At 36.3% G+C, this 26,110-nt stretch overlaps 1 protein-coding gene across 17 annotated transcripts in view; it reads right to left on the bottom strand.

Annotated features, from left to right (window-relative positions):
- LOC145675518 (uncharacterized) overlaps positions 1-26,110 on the bottom strand; it is a 290,842-nt gene that overhangs the window by 241,178 nt on the left and 23,554 nt on the right. For all 17 annotated transcript variants that reach the window (XM_081745985.1, XM_081745990.1, XM_081745978.1 and 14 more), the window contains exons 3-6: positions 25,906-26,097; positions 23,884-24,150; positions 18,441-18,567; positions 6,543-6,617 (exon numbers count right to left, since the gene is read on the bottom strand). In XM_081745985.1, the coding sequence (XP_081602111.1) occupies positions 6,543-6,617; positions 18,441-18,567; positions 23,884-24,150; positions 25,906-26,097 (661 nt within the window). The remainder of the gene's footprint in view (positions 1-6,542; positions 6,618-18,440; positions 18,568-23,883; positions 24,151-25,905; positions 26,098-26,110) is intronic.

Below are 26,110 nucleotides of genomic sequence, written 5' to 3'. Positions count from 1 at the left end.
TGAATATAATAGATACCCATTTACAACAAATCCGATATGACCAAGATGGCAGTCAGCCCATCGAAATTAACCACCGTACAAAAATGATTCTTAAGATGTTTTAGATAAGTGATGATTCTTTATTGCTGTGTGTTTATTGCAACTAATTTTTCTAAGCTATAGGAAGTACTCAAGCAAGTATTAAACAACTATTATTGTTGATTTCATTTAAATACTTAATCTATTGAATGCATCTAAAATCTTCGTGTACTTTTTTATGTAAAATTTGTTTGAAGTGTACTAAATTTTATGACAAAGAATTTCGAAATCTCAGATAAAATTTATGTAACTGTATTGTGTTTACAAGTTGTACGGTTTCATTGTGAGCAGTTCCTATCGTGTGCCGCAATACCGTTACGAAACTTAATGGGGCTTATTAATGCCGTCGCAGGGTAGTGGATGAAATTGACAATTTTCTGTGTTGCGATGTTTTGGGGAATATATTACTTTCTGCTGCTTGTTGTTTCACAGCCACTTGTTTTAGACTCCGACATTTAAGCAATACATTCTAACATTAAAGAAAAGGAAGGGAAAGAATGCTTTTAAGCTTAAAACTTTGAAAATTTAACAAGATAGCAGAGGACTATTCATATCACATCATAATAGGCTTCGGAAACAGTAAAGGGTTACAACAGGAGTTTCGGACAAAATGCAACATCGAAGGGACACTGACAGAAAAATTGTGCCAGGGGTTAGTTGCTGGCAGCTTTTTTGCCTGATTACAAGGGAAGGAGACAGCCTTTGAGCTTCAGAAACTCTACATCATAAAAGCGTCTATACTACTACTACTTTTTTTTTTTTTTTTTTTCAGAACACACAAAACTGATAAATGGATTTGTCATATGGTGCAAAAGGAGAAAGATTGAAAGACAAGTTAAAGGGAGAAAATAGACAGGACTAGATAAAGGAGGAAAACAAAAAATGGAATAAAAAGAAAATAGTCAGAAGTATGAAATAAAGAGGAAAAATAGAAAACGGGACAAAGAGAGCAAGGACGAGATAAAGGCGAAAATAGGAAGAAAGAGAATGATGAGATAAAGGGAGAAAACAGAGAGAGGAAGAGAATAGTCATACAAAAACGCACAACATTTTGGGATTACTTAATAGTGTTCTGTGCAGTTCTTCACGAAACTTTTCCTACATTTACATCTTTCGTAATTCTTCAACTGTTATTTTACAGTCTCTCCTTTGTTTCAAGAAACTAGGAGCACGTGATTAATGTAATTTGAAATAACATGAATGAAAACATCATATAAATGCAAAGATTCTGAAATATCAGCTAAGATAATAATATTCATTACAAGTTTGGTATGCAATAAGCAAGCGCTTTTGCATTTACATGATGAATGTCTCTACTAGAATAATGTAGTGTGGAAAATGCAGAATGTTAGGATTTTGAAACAAGTTCAGTACAGTTTCTTAGACGGTATTATTACAACTAATTAAGGACAAGGATTCCATCACCTAATTACTCAAAAATATATATACTTCGAGATACTACCCTTTGCATTTGACAGCAACTGTAGCGCCTCCTGTCTCATGGGGGGAGAAGGAGGTGGTACGAGTGAGATCAAAATTGATATAAAATTAGTAACTACGATAATTTCCAAACTCTGAAGATTCAATATGTAAACAGAGAATAGTAGATCAATTACTTTTGGTTTCAATACAAGGGTAAGATCGCTAATGACGGCTTTCATGAAAAGTTAAAACTGAATCAATATAATTTTCTTCCTTACAATTCCTGCTCTTATGGGAATCAATAATGAAACCGGAAGTGGTAGTAGATTTGTAGTGTTTCCGGTTTTTAGTAGAGAAATAATGGTGGGCACAAAATCTATTTTCGGAACGTTGAGTCCATATATATATAAACTGTTTCTCGCTTTCTTTATCGTGATTGTCCTATGTCGCTCAGTGTTGAGACTGGTAATAGATTTCTGCCGCTTCCGGATTGAACAGAGAGAGGTATAAGATGAAGATGAATCCAATTCTTTAGACTAATGATCGCCAAACCGCCGATCGCGAGATACTAATAGCTCGCGGGGACATTTTCGGTAGATCGCGTTACCGCTCCGGTTGGCTAACCTGATTCCTCCACTTAACAGACGCTAACGACAGGGGTTGCTGATTAGAGATGGGCAAAACCGGTTTTTTTTGTAAACTGGAAACCGGTTTCTAAAAACCAAAATCCGAAAAACCGGTTTGTTTTTTTTCCACTGGAACCAGTTTCGGTTTTCTTCAAAATCGGTTCGGTGTTCACCGAAACTGGTTAAAACACAAAACTATTTATGTGGAAACGGAATCAGTTTCCGGAGAACAACGAAACACTATTCTGGTCAGAAATAGAACAAATTTTGGAAAAACCAGAACCGGTTTTGAAGAAAACCGATAACCGGTTTCGGCGAAAAACCGGTTTTTGTGCCCACCACTAGTGCTGACAACAACTGCTTGTTTCTCCAGCGGAACTGCCATTGTCAGCCTCATCTCACAATTGATTGTATACGCCTACGGTTGTGCACGTTATATTTTTCGTGTGTATATTAGACATTTGCTAAACGTTATGTTTTTCATGTGTATATTAGACATTTGCTAAACGTTATGTTTTTCGTGTGTATATTAGACATTTGCTAAACGTTATGTTTTTCGTGTGTATATTAGACATTTGCTAAACGTTATGTTTTTCGTGTGTATATTAGACATTTGCTAAATGTTATGTTTTTCGTGTGTGTATATTAGACATTTGCTAACCGTTATGTTTTTCATGTGTATATTAGACATTTGCTAAACGTTGTTTTTCGTGTGTATATTAGACATTTGCTAAACGTTATGTTTTTCGTGTGTATATTAGACATTTGCTAACTTGGATACTTTGATTTCACATTTACTAGAAATATAAATGTATTGGCAATAGACAAATGTACGATTTAAAAAAAGTTTGTAGTTCTATTGGATGTTAGCTCACAGTAGGATTTAGAAACGGTACGGTAGCTCAGAAGCTTCGTAAGTTTCGCGACTACTGCTTTAGACACTGAATCCATATCAAAGAAACATGTTTCGCTATCTATTACCGTTTATCCAGTTTATTCAGGGGACCAACACTGAAACCGAAAGTGGTAGATTTCTACTGCTTCAAGCTTTAATACAGAAATGAGGGAAAACATAAGGCTGAATTCGCATCAAAAAAATCACTTCTCGCTACCGTTTTTGTTCTGATACCAATCACGAGTCGGGACACCACTCTTTACTAAAAACTCCCTGTACATCATCATGTCATAGTTTGGAAATTTAGAACTGGTAGCTAAGAAGGTTTTGTACAAAAATCTGATAAAAGAATATCATAGTCAGATACAAATATTCTCCTACGGTGAAACTTTGGAGTCTGTAAGTGTATTTAAGTGTATTTTCATTATATTTCACTTTATTTTATTTTATTTTAACACCCACGAGAATTTACTAATATAAGTCAACATTTCATCCTAATAAAAGCTCACAATTAATTTAGTTTACAGTTTTTATCACAAATGTCAATTATAAATTGCTATCTTCAGAAAAAAAATCAACAGCGCGCGTAGCTTATATTTATCGAGCTTATCCTTAACATCGTTTACGAATTTTCCATCCCTTTGTAAACAATGTTCATATTCAATACTATATAACCTTTATTATCTTACAGATTTTACACAATCTTCTTAAATAAATTACAATAAACTAAGATCAGTAGATAAATAGTAATGTATCCATGACATAACTGTGCAGATGTGTCAAAGAAACTTAAAAAGAAAGAAAAAAAAATCAAATTAAGATCGTTCTTCGGCACATTAAGCTCAGCTTAGGACCGACTAAATTCTGAAAACGCGTATCTTGTTCTAAATGTATGGACACCGCTAGAAGCCGTCTATTAAAGATTTCATAATGTTAAAACAGTATTTGGCAACGAAAGTGATGCTGGGTGGAACATTTTAATGCAAACTAGAAAATTTAACAGCAAGATTTCTACATATTTTCACATATGGCTCACAAGTATTACCTATTATTAACTACTGAAATATTGTGGTATTGTGAAATTGCCCCAATATGAAGTACAACAAACAAGTACAACAGAATAACATTGTCACCCCAAGTCACTCATAAAGTCAGAAAGATCTTGCTTATTTACTCAGACTCACTGAATTTTAGTTCAAAGCTTCAGAAATAAAAGTTCCTTAGTGTGGACCGTTTTCTGTGTCAATTCAATTTACTCAAAATTTTTATTATCCATCTGACTGCGATCTTTTTATAATTTAATCCTCCATCTACTCAAAGGCCTGTTTCTCAGATATTTTCCAATTAATACTCTATGCATTACTACGCGAGGTATTTTGCATGTAAGCAATGTGCCATGTCCATTTTAGAAGCCGCGATAGAGAAAAGTAAGCTACTATAGTTTCAATAGTACGAATCATGTAATATTCATACGCTAAACAGGTTAGTTGTTTGCAATTGTGCATGCAGCTCTCTCCTTCGTTTTCTTTTGTCAAGAACATTGTAATTATCGGAGTACAGTATACTGGCAACCTGAGATTTCATGCATTACAATCTTCAGCTAATCTCTTCATTATGACATAAGAATTACTCTCTTGAATACCACTCATCCATCGGAATCTTCTTTTCATCTCTCGTTTCCCTTCTATTAAAAATATATTATGTCCCTAAATACACAGTTCTTTCTCAGACAATGTCTCAAACTGTCGAATATAGACAAAGATTGAGAACATGTATGACTGGGATGAGAATCCTGTGCTGCGGCCCAGTTCACTCCCTGAACAGATACACATTCTACCACTCTTCAAGTCGGTGCTCGCCACTTAAACTACATGCACTATACAATATATAATGTCTTAAATAGTTTCTTTTCCAAATTACACTGAATATTTTCTTCTCTTTTCGACATTTCCTCACTGTTTTTCCGTTAGACATAGCTACTTTTCTTAATTCTCCTCTATACATACGCTGGATAGGTCTCCAGTCTTGTAACTGAACTTTTTCCAGTCTGGGATGCAATTCGAAGGGCACTGAACTTCACACGATTCACAAATATAAAGAAAATGTCTATGTTAACACAGAACCTAAGAGTGATCAAACATCAAACATTTTATATTCAGAGAACGAATGTTATTGATGGCTGCTATAATAATAATTCCTGCACTTGGTTTTCACTTGAGCCCAAACTCATCAAGCATCTTCCTCCATTTGGTTTTCACTTGTGCCCAACATCATCAAGCCTTCACTTGTGCCCAACATCATCAAGCCTCTTCCTGCACTTGGTTTTCACTTGCGCCCAAAATCATCAAGCCTCTTCCTCCGTTTGGTTTTCACTTGTGCCCAAAATTATCAAGCCTCTTCTTGCACTTGGCTTTCACTTGTGCCCAAGACCATTATCTTGTATCATCCGACCATATAATGAAGAGTGACAAGAACTCATTAATGCTGCATCCGAAATTTCAAAATTTTCAACGTTCACCGAGACCGAAGGAGAAAATGCAAGTTTTTGAAATCTCTTACAGAGATAAACAAAACAGGCATAATATAGTTAGTTTTCTTATTAAATTAATAATAATGTGCCAGATTCTTTTATTATTGCAAAGAATACTGTACTTTGTTTGGTCTACTAGTTGAAAATAAATGTAAGCCTTCCAATCCAAGTAATGTCACACAGCCTAACAGCATACTTTACAAGTTAAGACTGTTCACAAATATTTAAGTTAATTACCACTAGGTCACCTTTACAACTTATTAATGAACTGTATATTATAGGCTCATTTATATACTTAAGATATTTTGTTTATTATTCAATATCTAGAAGAAACAATACCATTTTCTAAGAAATTATTCCCCTCGAATTTATTTTAAATATATTCATCCATTTATTACCAAAAACCTCGAACATACAAAAAAAAAATGAACGAATACACAAACACTTTCCGCCCACATCAAATGAACTTGTTTTCTTTAATTCTCAACACTTGTTAGGACGCTAACTGACAAATGAACACAGCAGAGATATATATACACTTTTACAAGCAACGGTACTTCCCCCTTAAAAATTAAAGGCAAGCGCGTTATACACTGTGAAATCTGAAGGCTATCAAAATAATAGTAGGTCTTAATTTCAAAATGATATGTTGTTCTCATTTTAACTTTTCTAAATATTAGTCAAGTTAGCCACATATATACATGCATCTTGATTGATTAGGTTGAGACTTCTTAGAGTGACGTTTACATTATCAAATTCCCCATAGCAAATTTCTGAGTCAAAACAAAAAATTCTCGCCCGAAAACAAACATTAAAATAAATTCATACTTCGTTAATTGCTGTTAATGATAATTGTATATAACTTCGAAATGAAATCTTAACCAATTATCTTTATATTTAAAATATAAATAAATAAATAAGCGAGGTCTTAGGATGAGCAGCGTGCCAGTTAATGTCATAGATACAGGAAGAAAATGAGAACATCACTTACCTTGCGAAGAATCTAGAGGAACATCTCCTAGAATAGGAGGCTGCGTTGAGGTACTTGGAATCACATCAACTCCAGCTGAAACAAAAAGTTACATTTTTATTTATTTATTTATTTCTAATGTATGTTAGACTCACAAGTGTTTTAATATCACCATTAGATGGCAAATATCAGTATATTTAATACAAAGCATCGATATAAAACAAATAACACTAGGCGTACGTTTGTTAAAAAAAATAACTCACTAACCTCCAAAGATTATTAGGGTATATAATTAAAATGTAAAATCAACTAAAACGTCCTACTACATTCCTCGTTGTTTTATAAATCTGGAAATTCATATTGTTTGGTTACAAGTTGTGAAAATTTGTGCAAGCATTAACCTTTGTAGCGAGTTCTTACATCTTTCAAAATATGCAAACTACTTCTTCGTGTTTTTTAACCCTAGTACGCATATGCAGGGCCTCTCAGGCCCTGTGGAATTTTATATTCAAAGGTATTCCAGATCTATTTAATCAATAAATCTTGTTATTTGTGTATTCTTTTAACATTTTTTATGCATTCATGAGTAGCTTTAGAATATTTTTTGAATTATCTGTAAATCAGTAAAAATTTGATTTAATTTAGTAACATCTTAAATGTATATGCAGGGCCTGGGAGGCCCCAATAATACAATAATGGTGTGCAAAGTATTTTGACACATTTTTGTAAATAAAATTGATTCTAAATGAAGATGTTATTTAGTTTTACTACTTATTATTATTGTGCTTCTTTGCAATGAATCTTATTTATAGTTCGTTATTTCATTCCCAGTAGATGACGTTGCAATACATATGCAAGTTACCAATCGTTTGTATATACTACAAGTTTTTTATATAATCTATCAGCTATTTATTTGGCATTTTTCCTTTGTTCCAACAATTATAGCAACCGAGTTGTCACAATAAATTTCTACTAGATATTTATCTTCCACTGTTGCTTTTATAAATTGCTGTGAGCAAGTGCAATCTGCAGTACCCCAGTTACTTTGGTGTGCAATTTGTGTTAGTTGTCAGTTCCAGCGCAAAATTGCATCTACATCTAGTGGAAGATCAACTACGAAAAAAAGTGTGTGAAGACGACTTTGCCTGTTCTGTAAATGAGTACCTTGATGATAGTGTACATTCGAACAGTAGTGAGGAATCTGAAAATCTTTGTGTTTTACGTCCCACGGTTATGCCGGTTAGGCTAAGGGAGACGGTAATGATGAGTAATGAATGAAATGGTGGAATGAAGAAAGTGGGAGGAAACGGGAGAACCCCGAGAAAACACACTCACACGGTGTTTGTCGACCACAAAGTTCACTTGGCGGAGGCTGGGATCGAACCCGGAACCCCAAGCACCAGAGGTGAACGCTCTACCACTGAGCCACCGCGGCCCTAGTGAGGAATCTGAGGATGAAGAATGCAATAATACAGTTCAGCAAGGAAGTGTTAGTGATGAATATTTCGATACGTCATCAGGCTCTGAAAGCACCAATGAGAATGAAGCTAATCAAGAATCATCTATTAGTGATTCCGATATACTTGTTAGTCCAAATGGCGCAATTTGGAACGAAAAAGCACCCCTTCCATCACGGACTCCAGCACATAATATAATGAAGTGTTCTCCAGATGTTTCAAAGGGAGTGAAAACAACACGTCCGAAAGATGTGTTTCACTGTTTCATTTCAAAGGACATCATGGATGAAATTTTACTCTGTACAAACCTCGAGGGAGGGAGGCTAGCAACGTTGAAACGAAAAGAGTGGAAAAATGTTAATCTGGACGAAATGAATGCTTTTCTTGGCATTTTGTTACTAGCAGGAGTACAAAAAAGAGCCGGGATGTGACGATGAAGAAACTGTTTCTCTCTATGAAGTTAAACCACATGTTCAAAGCCAATATGTATGTTAACAGGTTTGAAGATATAAAGAAAGCCTTACGATTTGACGATAGACATACAAAGCAAATTCGTCTTGAAAATGATAAATTAGCACCTATTCGTTTTGTGTGGGAAATGATTCTTGGAAACTGCAGAAAAGTGATTGTTTCGAGTGAAGAACTTATTGTAGATGAAAAGCTAATACTATTTCGAGGTAGGTGGGTTCGTTCAATACATGAAGAAAGAAGAAAAAAACTTCAAAGCAGAGAATAAAAATATTTTAGTTATGCGGCATTCAATCACCATATGCCGTTGATGGTTCTGTATACACAGGAAGAAAACCAGTTGAAAGATATCTGGGAATAAATGTGGTCAAAGATCTCTGCAAAACCGTTGCTGGAAGTTCACAAAATATAACTATGTATATTTTCTTTGTTAATGCCGATCTGGCTGAGTATATGTTACAACAACGACTTACGATTGTGGAAACACTAAGGCAAAACAAACACGACATTCCAACTGAGATGAAAGATTCATCTCACAGAGAAGTAGGTTCCTCAATGTTTGTCTCCAAGTAAAATGTTACTATGGTCAGCTAAGTGCCAAAGAAAAAGAAGGCAGTCATTTTGATAAGTACCATGCATCATAAGGCAGTTGGTGAAAATAGTCTCAAGAGAAAGCCAGAAATTATAAACTACTATAACAAAACGAAATGTGGAGCTGACGTTATGGACCAAAAAGTTAGAGACTATACACTCAAAAGATAAACTAGAAGGGGCCCTTTGCTCTGTGGTCAAATATGATGGATGTGGCAGCAATAAATAGTCACACTCTTTTCTGCATGCAGAATTCAAATTACTATGAAAACAAGAGACACTCGTCGATTATTTTTACAGGAATTGCCAGAAAATTTAATGAAATCCCAGATGATTCTAAGATCTCACATACCCAACTTGCCACTAGCAACAATTAGTGCTTTGAAGATGTGCGGAATTGAAAAGGCATCAGCAAGTGAAGAAAAACCAGGGCAAATGGAGAGAAGAAAAGATGTGAATTTTGCCCATACAGTATTTATAGAAAGAGTGCATTGGCACGCTTCAAGTGTGGCAAAAGCATTTGCAAAGAACACAGTAAAATTATTTGCAATTTATGCGTTTTGTAAACACAAAAAATCGTTCTCAAAACTGCTAAACAATGTCATTTGCATACAAGAATATCAGTAATTGTATAAATATTACAGTTTTGATTATTATAGTTCCATTTCACACAGTTGTGTTCAGAATTAGAAAATATAGTACAATATAGTATATGAGTAAGGTGAAAAATAGTGTATTTGAAGAAAATATTTACTACAGTTATTTTTTTTATATTATTATTTTCTACTAATCGTAATAAATATAAAATAATTGCAAACATTGTTTAAAAATTAGTAAACGTATGAAACTGTCCATTGTTAGTCTATTTAGTAATAAATTAAGCCATGAAACAGCTGCAAGTAATGATTTGCACCAAATTCCAAATAAAATTATTTAAACCCTTTAGATAACATACAGAGCCTCAGAAGACCTACATATGCATTAGCGTATATTTTCTGAACCATGCAGACAAGGGTTAAAAGTTTCAGATGAAAGATTTCAGTATTTTAACAGCTGGTATTTCCTTCAGAAGTGTATATTTATTTATATGTCAAAGTTTTAACCAAGTTTTCAGCATTAAAGAGACGGTGACAACTACATAATTTAATGTATTATGCAGCTTAAATTATCTACTTCTCCACCGATGAACAGACCCGCTGTCCGCTGAAAAAGTTTGGTCAACTGAATAACAGGATGCTTTAGATGAGTTTCTGAAACGTGCACAATTATTACTCTTTTCTGAACCAAGAGACGATGCACAACACGAAAGAACAGATTTTTATCTGTCCTATTACTGCTAATTGCTTGACATATTAATTTGGACGCCGTTTGGTGATACCGTCCTAATACTACGTTCATGATTTCCCACCTTCGATTTCTCCTTCCAATTCTCCTTTCAGTTGATTCTAAATGGTGAATTAAGTGGCCAATGATTTTTTTTTTTTTTTTTTTTTCTCGACTCTATCGTGGCCAAAATGTACTGAGATGGTGTTCTCACAGTCTCTTGTTACGCCTTTCAATCCATGTTATGTGCAGCATTTTCACCAGCACTTTCTCATGTCTCATGTATTCTAGTGTCCTTGATGCTTTTTATTATTATTATTATTATTATTATTATTATTATTATTATTATTATTATTATTATTATTATTATTATTATTATCTACACAGCAAAATCAAGATAAATTAGAAAACCAAAGTGATAAACTGCACACGAGCAGAACAGAAAAGGGCAAACGTATGGCTAGAGGGAGAGAAAATTGAAGACGCTAAGACGTTCCCCTATTTAGCAAGTCTTAATATCCTCGGACGGAAGAAGTGAAAGAGACGTAAGTTTAAGAATAAAGCAGACTAAACAAGCATTCAATAGGAAAAGAAGACTGCTAACATCAGGAAATGTGTCGTTGGACGTTCGTAAACGATTTATTAAGACTTTGGTATGGAGTGTGGCGCTTTACGGACCAGAGACGTACGTACTGAGAAGCGCTAAAATATCCAAGCTGGAAACATTTGAAACGTAGTGTTGGCGCAGAATGCTGCGCATATCATGGACCGAAAGGAAAAGGAATGAAGACGTACTAAAAGAGGCGAATGAAGGATGACAGATCATGAAGATAACAGGAAAAAGAAGAAATAGAATGCTTGACCATCTTATTCGGCATTTCTATTGGATCACCGTGTTGATAGAGGGCAAGGCAGAAGAAAATCCAAGGATAGAATATCTACATGCTTAGAAAGAAGAGACCTTATTAAAGTATAAAACAGCTCTCCCAAGGGACAGAAAATTATAAAATTTCCATGTTGCTCACCAACCTATGGTTGAGGAGAGAAAGAAGATCTACACTGAGTTACTGTACACTCCATAACAAAACTATTACAAATGAAAATTCCTTCCTTATTTCTACTTTTCTTCTACGCACGGAGGCTAAGGGAGACGGTGATGAGATGGATGATAACCATAGATTGACGAAAACAGGATGAAATGGCGAAAACTTCAAGAAAATACATTCACACGGTGTTTGTCTACCAGAAAAGCCGGAACTACAACAGTTTTTGATTCCTGTATATATATATATATATATATATATATATATATATATATATATATATATATATATATATATATATCTTATCAGCGACTTAAAATATTGCTCATACTATGTTCGATTTATCTTAACAACACTTTTTAACAGTAAAACAACCTGCCTCAAAACTAATTTGCACAAATGAAAATACGATAAAAATTTCTGTGACAATCCATGTCTGGCAAGGGGTTCTTTTAGGAAAAATAAAATTTAAGCTGAATATTGACAAAATATGAGCTCATCTTAAGACGCCATGCTCTATCTAAAACTCCACGTTTCAGAATCGTGCAATGGTGTCGCAAGGGATCTCCTCAAAAAGGTTGAAAGGATTTCTAGTAATGTTGGGAAGTAAATAACCATCATGAAACCAGATTAAAAAAAAAAAAAAAAAAAAAAAAAAAAAAACTGCGATGTGTCGATATCTTATAGTCGAAGAGGTGATATTTGCTCTGTGATATTTTGCATACCACTCACACGGAAAAGAAAGTGTATTCGTCCGATTCGATGGAAAATAAAATGATAAATTGTGCGAGATACGCCCGTCCATCACAGCTAGCAAAGACATGACACGGACATTTAATCACATCACGACACACAAACGAACGACACGCAAAACATGGACATAAATATTAATAATTTTGCTTTTCTGTCATTGTCCTACTTACAGGAAATGTTAGAAAGCGACTCATAGCATAGACTAGCGAATGGAAGCGTTAGCATGTTTAGAGGTCTCAGGGTCATAGCGAACAGTATCTCATACGTCATGTACACGTTTCTACAAATCATGTACGTAAGGAACCGGAAATTACTGTTTGTTAATAATTAGTGGTCCTGTATATGCTCCCTTACTCCCACGTTTACTTCCCAGAATTACCAGAAATCCCTCTTCCGGCTTATGAGGAAATTCCTTACGCTGTCATTACACGATTCTTAAACCTGTATTTTTGGAGAGCTAAAATGGGCACATATTCTGCCAATATTCAGTCTGAAACTTCATTTTCCCACGAATTCGGAGGTCAGTTACTCCTTAACTACTCACTGCTGGACATGGGTTGATAGAGACATTTTGTCTTGCCTTCACGTGTAAGATCCGAAGTTTGTCCTCATATTTCATGAACACCCTGTATATTATGTTCTGCGCAAAGTACATTATGAGAAAGCGATCTTTCATTCATCTGTATTCTAGGGAAAAAAAAAAATCAATTATACTCAATACACTTACGGACCAGGCGTCTCATTCTCATGTAAGAACAACCTTTTCTCATTTATTATGAACCAATAATTTCTAGTAACAATGATTTCTGCCTAACGGAAAGGAGATTAAAGCGCAGGTGCAACAAAAATATTACAAGAAGTGAAGATATTTGTTTTAATAATAAGAACAATGGTCCTAAAACAAAGATAGTGTGCGTGGTTTTACTGATTGGACATATAGGGCACATATCATTAAATACATTAGGATTAAGTGGTCTACTTCCACACATCGCAGGCTGGCTAGACGTGCTGCGCCCATTCGGTCTAAGTTTTGGACCGGCTTCTGTCCATAGTTCCTCAATGTGAACGCAGTGCACCGTCAAGGTGTGTCCCTTTACCTCGATTCGTAATTGCGATGTACAGTAACTCCTATTCTCTAAGGGAGTGAGATATGTCCACTGCGCAGCCAGAGCGAAGTCCTGAGCCTACCAGTTAATCTACTGGTCAAAGCGGTTCTATTTGCGAGTCAAGTCCTTCCATGCTCTGCGGGAATGGTACCCGAGCGTTATAAGGCAAGCTCACCTCGCCGCGCCCATGCTCATCGTTACCCAGATTCCAGAGATAAGCTCACATGAGCTATTGAACCCCACGGTATGACCACAGTCCAGCAGAGTCCAACCCAATCCGGGAGCCTCAGGCGTGTCCGAGGGAGTTTGTTTAATCCCGGCCCTGGCAACCTCTATACGTTCACCGGCTTCCGTCTAGAGATACCGCGCACTCTCATTCTCATCCCGGATCACTGGTATGTGTTAAAGTAACTACTTGAGTTTGATGCCAGCCCCTTATCCTGTAGTTTCCTCCCTTTTACTGGGATCAGAAAGCGTCACCCAGATACCTGGGATAGGCACTTTTCACAAGCATCTTTGTACCTCGTATATTATAATCCTTAATGTATAATTTCGATCAACGCTGTGATCTTCATCTCCATAACGTCTGCTTGTTTAACTGGTCACTTCACACCAGTTTATATGACTTAGTGCTAAATTAATTATTTTGACGTAATGCCGTGTAAAATAAATGTGACAATGCAGTCTTCTGAAAACAATAAAAAGTATCATTTCTAATAGTTTTTAAAAATCTTCAAACAAACAAACAAAGGAGGTAATAATGTTGTAACGGATATTTGAATGTCCACACATTAAATCCTTCGTTAAGTTTTACGTCCCACGGTTATGCCGGTTAGGCTAAAGGGGACGGTGATGATGAGAGATGAATGAAATGGTGGAATGAAGAAAGTGGGAGGAAACGGGAGAACCCCGAGAAAATCCACGAGCACGGTGTTTGTCCACCGCAAAGTCCACGCCGCGCTGGCTGGGATCGAACCTGGGACCCCAAGCACCCGAGGTGAACGCTCTACCACGAGCCACCGCGCCCCCAATTTTTTTTTTTATTTTTTTATTTATTTATTTTTTTAAAATTTGAACTAATGAAGAATTTTTCACTAGAAATTTCCGCTTTAGAACGTGTGAAAACCACTCATATTTACGTAACGCTTATTGTTTGTTTTAAGTGTGTTAAAAGTGATACACTTTTCGTTGCTTTGTGAAAATTGTTCTCACATTTATTTTAAGTGCATTACGTCAAAGTAATTAATTTAATATTAAGTCATATAAACTGATGTGAGTTGACTAGGTATCCAGTGAAACACAAACTTTATGGCGATCAAAATAAATAAATAAAAAAAAAAACTAATCTAAATTATACATTTAAGGATTATAATCTCCGACGTACGAAGGCAGGTGTAATGTACATAGTACTCAAGGATTTTGTCAGGGTTCTCTCGTTTCCTCCCACTTCCTTCATTTCACCATTTTGTTAATTATCATCATCATCACAATCTCCCTTAATCTCGGTGCATAATCGTGGAGGACATCAAACAAACATAAAAAAAAGCAAGCAAGGGAGCTCCATTATAAGAAAAGGAAGCCGTCCTAAGGAAGATAAACTCACAAATATAATAATCGAAACTTGTTTTTCTTTTAGAAATGACATCTTTAAGGTTTACGTCCCATGGTTATGCCGGCTAGGCTAAGAGACGGCGATGATGATAAATGAATGACATGGTGGAATGAGGAAAGCAGCAAAAAACGGGAGGACCCCGAGAAAACCCACGCAGACGGTGTTTGTCCACCTCAAAGCTCACTTGGTCCGAGCTGGGATCGAACCAAGGACCCCGTGCACCAGAGGTGAACGCTCTACCACTGAGCCACCGTGGTCCCGGTTTTCTTTTAGATTGGAAGGGATGAATGTGTTAAAGAACTCCTTGTAGTTTCCTGTATCTCCAAATGTATCGGGTAATTCTCCTTAACAGAAAATACAACTAACAAATGTGATATCTATGTATTGTCATAAGGCCAACAACGCTAATAAGCCAACATCACCTGATGCTTTCTTCCTTTATAATCACATAACGGATATCCTTATATCCACACTCTTATTCGAGGTCTGTCTTTGCAAAGAATTAATACAGGGCTCATAGTGGTCTGGTCTCTTGTAAATAGTTGAAAAGTGACCAAAATCTCATCATGCCCCTTTTTTCCTTTGTCAATTTCTCCATCACCTCTCACTTTGTTTGTTGTTTTGTTTCATCTTTTCTTCTTTTTGAGCTTCCTCCTTTCTTAGGTTTTCTAAGTATGCTTTGTAGTTACGGTAAGCAGACTTAGCAGATGTAAGAGGTTTCTGAGTAAGGGAAACCAATTCTGGCCTATTTCCGAATTTCTTCATCCCAGACATTATACTTAACTTAGCATTGAGAGTTCTCAAAGCCATGAAATATTCAAATTCATCACCCACTCTTAAGGAGAACATACAAGATGCATAACACAAGACGAACATGATGAACCACACAAACACACATATATTACGTTGAGCGGAGCGTTAACTATTACGAGAAAAACTAAAAGACTATTATGATGAAAGAATAGATACAGAAGAGTTCTCAACCCCACCTTGAGAGCTTAAGCATCCACCAACCATCCACTGTGCTTTAGAAAGAATAAAAGCTGAAGTGAGAATAAAGCTGACTGTTTCGCATGTGGCAGCAAGTACTGAAGCTTTCAGAAGATAATGAGTAACAAGTTTCTGCCTTTTTCCATTTATTTTTATATTTTTCTTAGAAAACTGCCAATGCAAAACATAAATCACACGAAAAGTAACTTTACTTCCTAAAAAGTAACTTTTAGTGACCAACTTGAAAAGTACTTTTTTTTTTTTTTTTTTTTTTTTTTAAGTGACTCGCTATGAGCCCTGTTAATAGATACCTAAATACCCTTTTATCAACTCCAATTGTAGTTCTATCTCTCCAACATGTCTAGACATCTCTACATATCCAATCCACCTACACAGACGCTTTCTAATGCAATACCTATTGCCTCATAGTATAGTTTCCAATTAAGTTTTCATCACAGGCGTTAGAATGTTTAAATGCAACAAAATCTAGCAAAATTCAAATGAAAGAGACCGTTGGACCGAAGTGCAGTATTTCGGAAAGAAATTCTCTCAACCACTGTTTCTCAAACTGTGGTCCGTAGTCGTTTTGGGCTGAACATTAGTCCGACACAAAAGTAAAATGTGATACAGTGAATTGCGGATTACACACTACAGTTAAGAATCTCAAACATTGACTATACAAATAAAGATTAATTTTAATAAGGTAAAGGCTATAAAATTTCTAATAATCCTGCAGATGTATTGTAATAAAATGTTCTTGAGCTTCCAATTATTTTTTTAACGTATTTTTCTATTAACACCGACACTGAGTTAAGAAAATTTTAATTAATACTGCTTTAGCAGTATAAGTATACTAGTACGTTAGTATAGGCTCAAAACATTAAAATAATAAACTAGCTTTCGAAGAGGAAAAGATTACGGTGGTAAGTAGAACACTGATTAATAAAAGTGGTCCCCACTTAACCCTTTTCAAATTTTATCACCTATTTTTAGGTTATGGCATTGTAGAATACGTTACATACGGTTTCACGCATTTCTGTTTCGAGATATAGGGGATAATGACGTCATAACTTTAAGAAAATATTTTTTCTGTTATCCTATTATTATTATTATTATTTGGAGGGCTTACTTTTGCACCTAGAAGACTTGAAATTTTGCACACACATTCAGTGTACCTTTTAGTATTTTTCAGAGCTAGGGGGGTCTAAAGGGGCAAAAAGGTAAAAAGAGAAAAAAAAAATTTTAACAATAAACCCTTTTTCGCAATTTTCCCGCCTCAGATACATGATGGAGTACAGGGCCGGATCCAGAATTGTCTTGAGGGAGAATGCACCAATAACTACCAAAATAACCAATCACTCTGTTCAAAGTGACATGTGACAATATTTCCTACCCCTGACAACATTGATGCATAGAACGGATGAAAGTATTTTAAAAAGAGTCACAAGAATTATGCAGGAAAAAAATGTTCTTCTCTCTCCTGGCTTCTGTTTTCCTATGTAATTGACAAATAGTATATTGTTTTGCTTGGTGAATGCTTTTCCTTTAACCTTTTGAAAATCGACTTAAACTATTGCTTTTGCAAAGCTCTGCTTTCTTTTAAGCCCTAAACGGAAACATGATGGCAGAAAGTTTCGGAAAGTATTGCTATTTTCACTACTAGCTTCTCATTTGAGATAGTGTAAATTTAAAACGAAGGGGGCTGCACGTGCACCTTTGCATTCCCCCCTAAATCCGGCCCTGGATGGAGACATGTGAACTGTACCGTTTGAAAGGCTGTTCTATTCTGGGAAGACTCAGGTACGAACCATGATCCTAGGATAAATAGGGATGATGCTGTAGATGCTTGACTGAAAGTCTATAATTTACCTTTAAAACGCCAAAATTTAAAAAGGTTAAAATTTGTGAAACGCTGCTCTGAACTAAAATCTTATTAATATTTGCACTCTAAGATATTTTACACACACCAAATATATGTACCTAGGCCTTAAAATCGTTCTGCTATACGCATAAAAACCATCTGGTATATATCAGGAGTGCCCAATCTTTTTTTAGGTTTGAGGTCTACTACTGATTTCAAAAACTATTGGTGGTCTGTTTATCTTCCAGACCAGAGTCCAATTAAGATGAACCGGAGGGTCATAACCGTGTGTACTGTTAAAATGGAGGTATACAGCTTTGAAAAAAGAAAAAAAAAGTTACTGTTCTTTAATTCCTTCCTTTCTTTTTTCCTTCCACCCTCCTCCGCCCCGCACAGCATAACAACAATGCATTATAAGGGACTCTCACAGATTTACCATATTAATGTAAACAACCGAATGATATAACCCTTTACAAAAACAAACTTTTACAATCCAAAAGTAAGCTTCTAAATAATGCGTAAGCACATACGTTTCAAACAAATAGGATTGTCAACTTTAGGAAGGAAAAAAAAAGTGAACACTTTACGGTTATTTCCATCTATATTACAAACCGTAAAGAAATGATATTATTTTCGAACAAGTAGCTTGATTTTAAATGGATTTACTTCTTGTTTTGGTATGAAGTCTATGGTGTAAACTCCACAAGTTACTTACATTGTAAGGCTCCGAAAGACGAATGCATATCCATTGAATTTTCAAGACCAAGCAATGACGCTGAACCGCCCATACTGTCCGCTTTACTTTCTCCGTCACTATTGTAGTCAGGCACCTCTAACTTTGGCTGCAAATAAAACAAACATATAAACAGCTCTCGTAAGAATAATAGAAATTATTATTTTTTTTAATTCTTACCTTGAGCATCCAATAACGCGAATTCACGCAGATGGTCTCAGAGTGAGATGTAAATGATTATGTGTTCAAATATTTTGTGAAAATTTTAACACTGCTAAAATCTGCACTATATTTGTTTTTTTAGCCCATTAATTTATATTGTACCACGCGCTTGTGTTTATACACATTCTACACGTGCTCCCGACCACATATACCTTACGATGGAGTACTACAAGTTGCAAACGACGGAGACTACAGCGACACCACGGATCATATGACGACGGGGGAACAGCAACACCATCGCCTCATTTGGAGCGCTATATAGCCAAAAACATTCCATGATGGACAGCCACCAGTTTTAACTGGTCAAATCCCCTTTCTGGGCTTGCAGTGGAGCCTAGGAAGTACCTACCATAACCCAAAGCCTTAGCTTTCAGTGAAACTAATGGTTCCTTCTCCTCCTGGCTTGCAGTGGAAGCTTGTAGGAGACTTTGCTTCTCTTTCTACTTGCAGTGCAGCAGCGAGTGTCCTACACCTCCTCACGTAGTTCGCTACTGAGGGATCCTTCCCAAGACCGTCTGGTCGAAGGGACGCTATACCCACTCTTACATTATTGTATTATACTTGTAGAATGCCATTTATAGTGGATTTCATAACAAACTGGTAATGGGAAAAGATTCCGGACCTACAATATTTTCTCTACCAAGCCCTACCTACCCTTATAAAATATGATGAATTTCCAAATTTATAGGGTGTCTCAAAAGTCCCCTGATATAGGGTAACTCTGTTTTTATCAATGCTACAACAAAATGTAAAGAGGAAAAATCGTCTCCAAATATGACGTTTATGCGACCAATGTTAAATGAGAATAAAAACGTTGCCATTTACCTGGATCTACAACACAAGCGAAATTACTGTTTGTTATGCTTACGTGTCGATGGCCAGCCCCCATTTACCATACTCTTACAAAAATTTGTCCACCTTGTATCCCGTCCTTCCCTCCACCAGCCACAGGTAAATGGCAACGCTGCATTTTTATTTAACATTGGGTGCATAAAGAGAGTATAGCCCAAATGGTTTGTCCGATTTAAAAAAATCCTTCACTTTAGATTGAAAACATTATATTTGGAGACGGTTTCCCTTCTTACATTTTATGTAACTCTGATAATAACAAGAGTTATCCTGTCAGGGGACTTTTGAGACACCCTGTATATATATATATATAGTGAGATAGTGTTAAGTACAATTATTTCCATGGCATCGTCATTCTGGCGCCGAATTTGCTCCGGTATGTAATTTAAATGTTACAATATCTTAACTATAAACGAAAGTGAGGACTAGCGATACAATGCTCGAGACACTTTACACTGAAATTGTATTCTATTATTACAATCAATTATTTGCGGAAGTATATAAACCTATGTTTCGTTCCGAGTAGCACAACGCTGGCTACGATATCGAAGAAACTGAAGGTAACTTCAAAAGTAGTATCAACTTGGCATAGCGTTAAGCACTGATATAGAATGTGCAATTAAGGCATGTGGCTAACTTGCTTTTGTGTTCTATGTGTTTTGTAATTATTCATATTGTTTTGAGCATTGTATTGACAATCCTCACTTGCTTTCTAGTTAAGATACCTGCATTGCGTTAGTTTCTACAATGTCTGCTGCAATGACTCTAAAATTAAATGAAATCTTTCAGTTTTACGCCCCAACGTTACGCCAACCAGGCTAAAGGAAACGGTGATGAGAAATGAATGAAAATGGTGGAACGAATAGTGGGAGGAAACAGAAGAACCCCGAGAAAACCCACAAATACAATGTTTATCCACCACAAAACCCATCTGACACGAGCTGGGGTCGAACCAGGGACTCTGTGCACCAAAGATGAACGCTCTACCACTGAGCCACCGTGCCCCTAGTAAAGGTTCGCAAGTCTTGCAGAAAAACTATACCAACCAGTATATTCAGAACCACTGTGTTTTTCAGATGACAAACGGCATGACCTTGAGTTGGCTTCACATGGCGTCCAATTGGCTTTGAGCGGTGTTGACAATTCGCGACAAGCCGTTCTGCACGCTGACTTCTCGCGCTACTGCGAATCTTGGCAATACCAGAGGCGTTACTTAGAAATATTGTATTAGCACATTAACACTTTAGGAAGTAGAAAAAAGAATTACGAACACATAGGCGAAAACTACATCTTTTTATGTCAACTGGTTGTCATGATACACGCTTTTAAAGGTTTCCATATAAAACAATTAATAAAACGAGCGTTGAATCCCGTGTCTAACTTAAAGTGGATTTTGTTTCAATTTGGAAATAGAACTCACACACTTTCACGTTCATTTTTTCACGTTGGCTGTTGGTATGTGAACTATCCAAATATCCATCTTTAAGAATACTCCAGTACTTGCACACCAATTTTTTGAAGTAGGTGGAGAATGACCAAGTACTCCCAACAGCCTCTCTAAAAATGATTGTGCAAGTACCGGATGTTCTGTTTGGGAGTACTTGGTCCCTCTACACCTACCTCAAAAACTTGGTGTGCAAGTACTGGAGTATTCTTAAAGATGGTTGTTGTTGATTTTAGTTTAGCGTCCCTTTCAGCAGCGAGGCTATATGAGACGTGGACCTACTGATTAACGTGGAATCCGAACCACATGAGCTCCCGCCGGGAATCGAACCCGGGTCTCCCGCGCCAAAGGCGCGTGCGCTAACCGCTTAGCCACGAGGGAGCTCTATTCTTCAAGGCGAATATTTGGATAGTTCACATACCAGTTCCTCAGTGATGTCTTGACCTAACTACAATCGGTCCTATAGTACTGGAACTATGGAGCCTTAAAGTTAATTTTTTCACGCTTTCGGCACTCTATAACTACGAAACTACACTTCGGACTACAGGTGCATATGAACTTTTTTCTTATTCTGATATGAGGAATAGATTCCCAAAATATTGTGACAATTTTTGTAACACCCTGTATATAGAGAACCGGTTGTTAAAAAATTAGAAAAATGAAATGAAATCTTTAAGTTTTACGTTCCACGGTTATGCCGGTTAGGCTAAAGGAGACGGTGATGATGAGTAATGAATGAAATGGTGGAATGAAGAAAGTGGGAGGAAACGGGAGAACCCCGAGAAAACCCACGCACACGGTGTTTGTCCACCACAAAGTTCACTTGGCGGGGGTTGGGTTCGAACCCGGGACCCCAAGCACCAGAGGTGAACGCTGTTAAAAAATTAGAATAGCACCACTGATCGTACTCCAAAACGAACTCCATCATACTGTATCGAGTTGCTTAGGAATCAGACGGATTGCTTTTGTGAGATCTAGACCAAGCCCACGAGTGTTATTTGTTATGAAAACTGATAAGGAAACAAAGGAGCAAGTTGTGTAGGAAAGTAACTTCCCTTCTAGCATAAACAGAATTCATCAGTGTCTGGGTTACTTTCTTGCGTGGTAGTTAGTTTGTTTTCAGAAAATTATAACTGATAATGTTTTTAAGCAAACCGAGCACAAGCGCGGCTACAAAGTCAAGCTTGAAGAATTATTTTTTGTGTTCACATTTTTGGAACCCATAATAATAAATTTACAAGACTCAGATTCAGACAATGACGAAATATTAACTGACATAGACGATAGTGAAAGTAGTGGGGAAGACGAGCCTTTAGCAGCTCCACTGGAATAAGTTAACAGGTAAATAATTTAGTTGCTATATATTATTCTAGGATGCCCAGTCAAAATTCTCGATTTTACTGGAATAATATATTTTAAATTGTGAATAACGTTGCCAATGTATGTGTCATAATCTCAACTGGAGGAAGAGCGACAAGGGAAAGGGGAGTCCGCAATCCGGCAACACCGCGCGAAATATCGCGCAGTTTGGGCTACTGGTCGTGATGCTTTACATCTGAAACACACAGTATGTAATGGTTTTACAAATAAAATTTCATACATGTTTGTTCGAATCCAAATACTTTCCTTGTTAGAATGAATTAAGACCATTTGATTATGATATGACAAATACCAATAACACCATCGAACAGTAAATCTGAAACTTCACACAGTCGATTCATGCACAACCATTGGTGAATTCAAATAGTTTCACTGGGGAGACGGTATGAGGGACGAAAAGAGGGATATTTTTTTTTTCTGTAAGTAGTAGTCTAAAATTTACTTCCTTCAATGAAAAAATTTTCCCGGGCTCCCTAAATTTGTCTTTATGCATATTCTATACTCCATGATACTACGAACAGTTACCCGGAAAAGTAAGTACACACACACTCTACATGTCGTTTCATCCATAGCTTGGGAACAAATCGACTATTTTTTTTTCCTGCCATAAAAGAAACCTAATATTCTATATAATACTAAGGTCGATTGGGAAGTAATACAGAAATAAACATGGAGAGTGTATATACATTTCTGCAGGTGTCAGTATAAAATGTTCTGAACAAACAAAACATTAAGATCTGTGAGATCAAATTACAGATTAACCTGTTGGAAACACTGTTATTTATATTTTAGATACAAATATGGCCACCGGAATTCGTTCGATGATCGAGTAATGTCTTGTAAACAAGTAAAATAGTAAATTATGGCTAACCCCAAGAAAATAACACACTTTTTTTTTTCCTTAAAAAGAAATGCTCAAGAGGATATCTCGCCTGCCAAAAATATAATTTAAAATGCATTTAATAATTCATCTACTAGGGCGTTTGTTTCAATCCTATGTGTAATAATAAAGTACTGTTACGTAATTCATTAAATATACAGAATATGGAAACAATTTTAAACTTTTTTCTTCAAAACAAGATACCTTTACAATGATTAGCACTGCATTCAACATTATCTCAACCCATTTATGCTTTGAGTGCTTGTATTGCATTAGAAGTTTATCGTCATTGTTTTAAGTTAGATTCTACAGCCTATTTTGCTGCCTATTTCTCGAAATATAAGTACCCATTTTCAATGTTCTCAGTACCTAGCTGAATTTCAAAACCAATGAACGTTGAAAATAGATTAGAACACCCTGCTCAAAACATATGACTCTCATCTTGTTCTTTAGTTGTTACTTTCGTTTCTTTAATCTTGTTGATTTAACTTTTCCAGTATCTCATCTCAATTAATATGCCACTGAAAACGTCTGCAGCTTGGCAGACGGAACGAAATATGATAATTTGAGATGATAAAAAGTTTTCACACTAGCATAATAATATTTTCTTACAATTATGTTAACATTACTTCTAATTCACCCGAACTTACTTCAATGACTTCCGGCGAATCGAGGTCACTTTTATCATGAATTAAGCTTGATCTCGAATGCTCCGGTTCATTAGGAAGTACAGTCTCTGACTCAGTCGCTGGCTTCATTCGTTTGGCCGGTGGGTTTACAACATCCTCCGAATGGTTGGTCGACGGTTTCACCTCCGAATTAGGAGGAGATATTGTTGATCTCGGCTGCGAGCGCCTCGTAGATTGAGCCGCAGAGACAAGGCTGGGAACATTACGAGGTGATGATGGAGGTGCTTGCTGTGAAAACAGAACGAATTTGGTAAGTGACAACCAAAGAAAAATAAACAATTCTGTTACTAATATAATTTAGTACAAAATCCCTACCTTTTTTAATTTATATTAGCTATCAATATATAATTAAGGACTATTCATATACATATTGCGGCAGAAATTTCTCCGACACTGACATTTAACGCTGTACATGCCAATGTAGGATGACATAAGACTCCAGTTATCTCCATCTATGCATTACTTGACAAGTGAAATAATCTGCTTCCACCCCACCATTTTTAAGCACCGATAACCAGTATGTATCGCTGCTAGGAATATTACGGTCTTCAATACTTTTTTAAGTCTCCAGATATATGTACAGTGATAGGACCTAGATCGATTTTATCTCTTGACCATGGTTCTTTCTCCTTGTAGTGAAGACAATATGTTGACTGAAAATATACGGCAATATTATTTCGGTTATCCCTTCTACTGTGGAATCATGCATGGAGTTGTTCTCAATATTGCGAATTCAACATTTTGTAGGTTGAATGAAAGGAAAAGAAAAAAGTGAAAAGGAGAGGAAAAAACGATGATAAAAACCTACCCTCTACGACAGAAGGTGTGCTCATATAAGGAAACGTACAATGGTACAAACATATTTGATTTAAGCCCGGTGGTCTTGTTGATTTCGTTCATAAGGCGATAAACAAACTTTGCTAAAATTCGTCTCGTGTACAGCTTATGCACTAGAATTCTTTAACGTGTACATGACAGTCCAACTCTATTATAAATACAGTGGATTCATCCTCAGGGATCCCTTCACGCACTCTCGCGATCGTTTCCGGAGCTGTGCATGATGACAATCATTCCATGTGTTTTCTTACCGTCCATAGAGTCCATATTTACGCACGTGCCACAGGGGTCCTGGACCACGGCAACTCACTAAAAAGATCGATAATGAAGTATGGTATGCGAAAAGAAAAAGGGGAAAGAGGCTGTCCACAAGAGAGAAACTTAAGAATGATATTATACTGAAAACTGAACTGATTAACTGTACTTGGAAATTTATTGACAATACTGTGTTGCATTGTTTTGCAGAGAAATATTTAGTAATTTTTGCTTTATTTTGTATCCTATTGGACACTATAATTTTGACTTTTTTTCAGTTTTTGTGTTGTTTTTGCTTACACATAACCGAGTATGAACAAATAAGGGGAAATGGAAAGCATGGGGCTCAAAATTTTCTTCGGTCCAGGGGTGTAAAATACCTAAATTACGGATCTCAAATCTTCCTGTTTGGCTTAAAGCTTGCTCAACAGAAGTCTTCTTCAGCAATCGGTGAATTTCAACTTCAGTCTTCTAGTTTGAAACAAAACTGCCTTTTTTCCTTCCGTTATGTCATTTCGATATTTACGAAACATAAACCGAAACCAACAAAAACTAAGAAACAACGTAGTTGAAGTGCGCGCCAAGGAACAATTAGCGGTAGAAGTTCGTAATTCCCTTGGTTTGGTTAGACTGAAATTCTGGGTAACACCTAGTACTGGGACAAGAACAGAATTCTTTATTCACTGCGCTCCATATTCAGGAATTTATTCAGCTACAATAATCTGAAACTTCAGTAATTATCTTCTTCTATTCTCCTTTATGACCTCAAGTGCTCATGGGTAGATGCTCTACTGTCTATGAATTGGAAGGAAAGAGAAACAAAGGTACATGATCTTATTCCCACCCTCGTATTTTAAACAATTCTGCAATTACTATTAAAATGACACTTACCCTACTCTCTGTCTTTTGGCGCGGAGCTTCAGTGAGTCCTCGTATTTGCAAGGATTCAGCAGTCCTAAGAAACGCTGGCAGCTGGGCTTGAGCTACATTGACTTCACCAGCATACATAAACTCCAGCAATGACTGTAAATGTTTGAATTCCACATCTCTCATAAAAATTATTGGATGCTTACAAGGATTGCTCTGGAAAGAAAGA

This window comes from Thermobia domestica, chromosome 18 (assembly GCF_964235325.1).
Source record: "Thermobia domestica chromosome 18, izTheDome1.hap1.1, whole genome shotgun sequence".
In the NCBI taxonomy this organism is placed as follows: Eukaryota; Metazoa; Arthropoda; class Insecta; order Zygentoma; family Lepismatidae; genus Thermobia; species Thermobia domestica.
The sequence above is the reverse complement of the archived record's forward strand: the minus strand, read 5'-3'. Positions and strand labels throughout refer to the sequence as shown.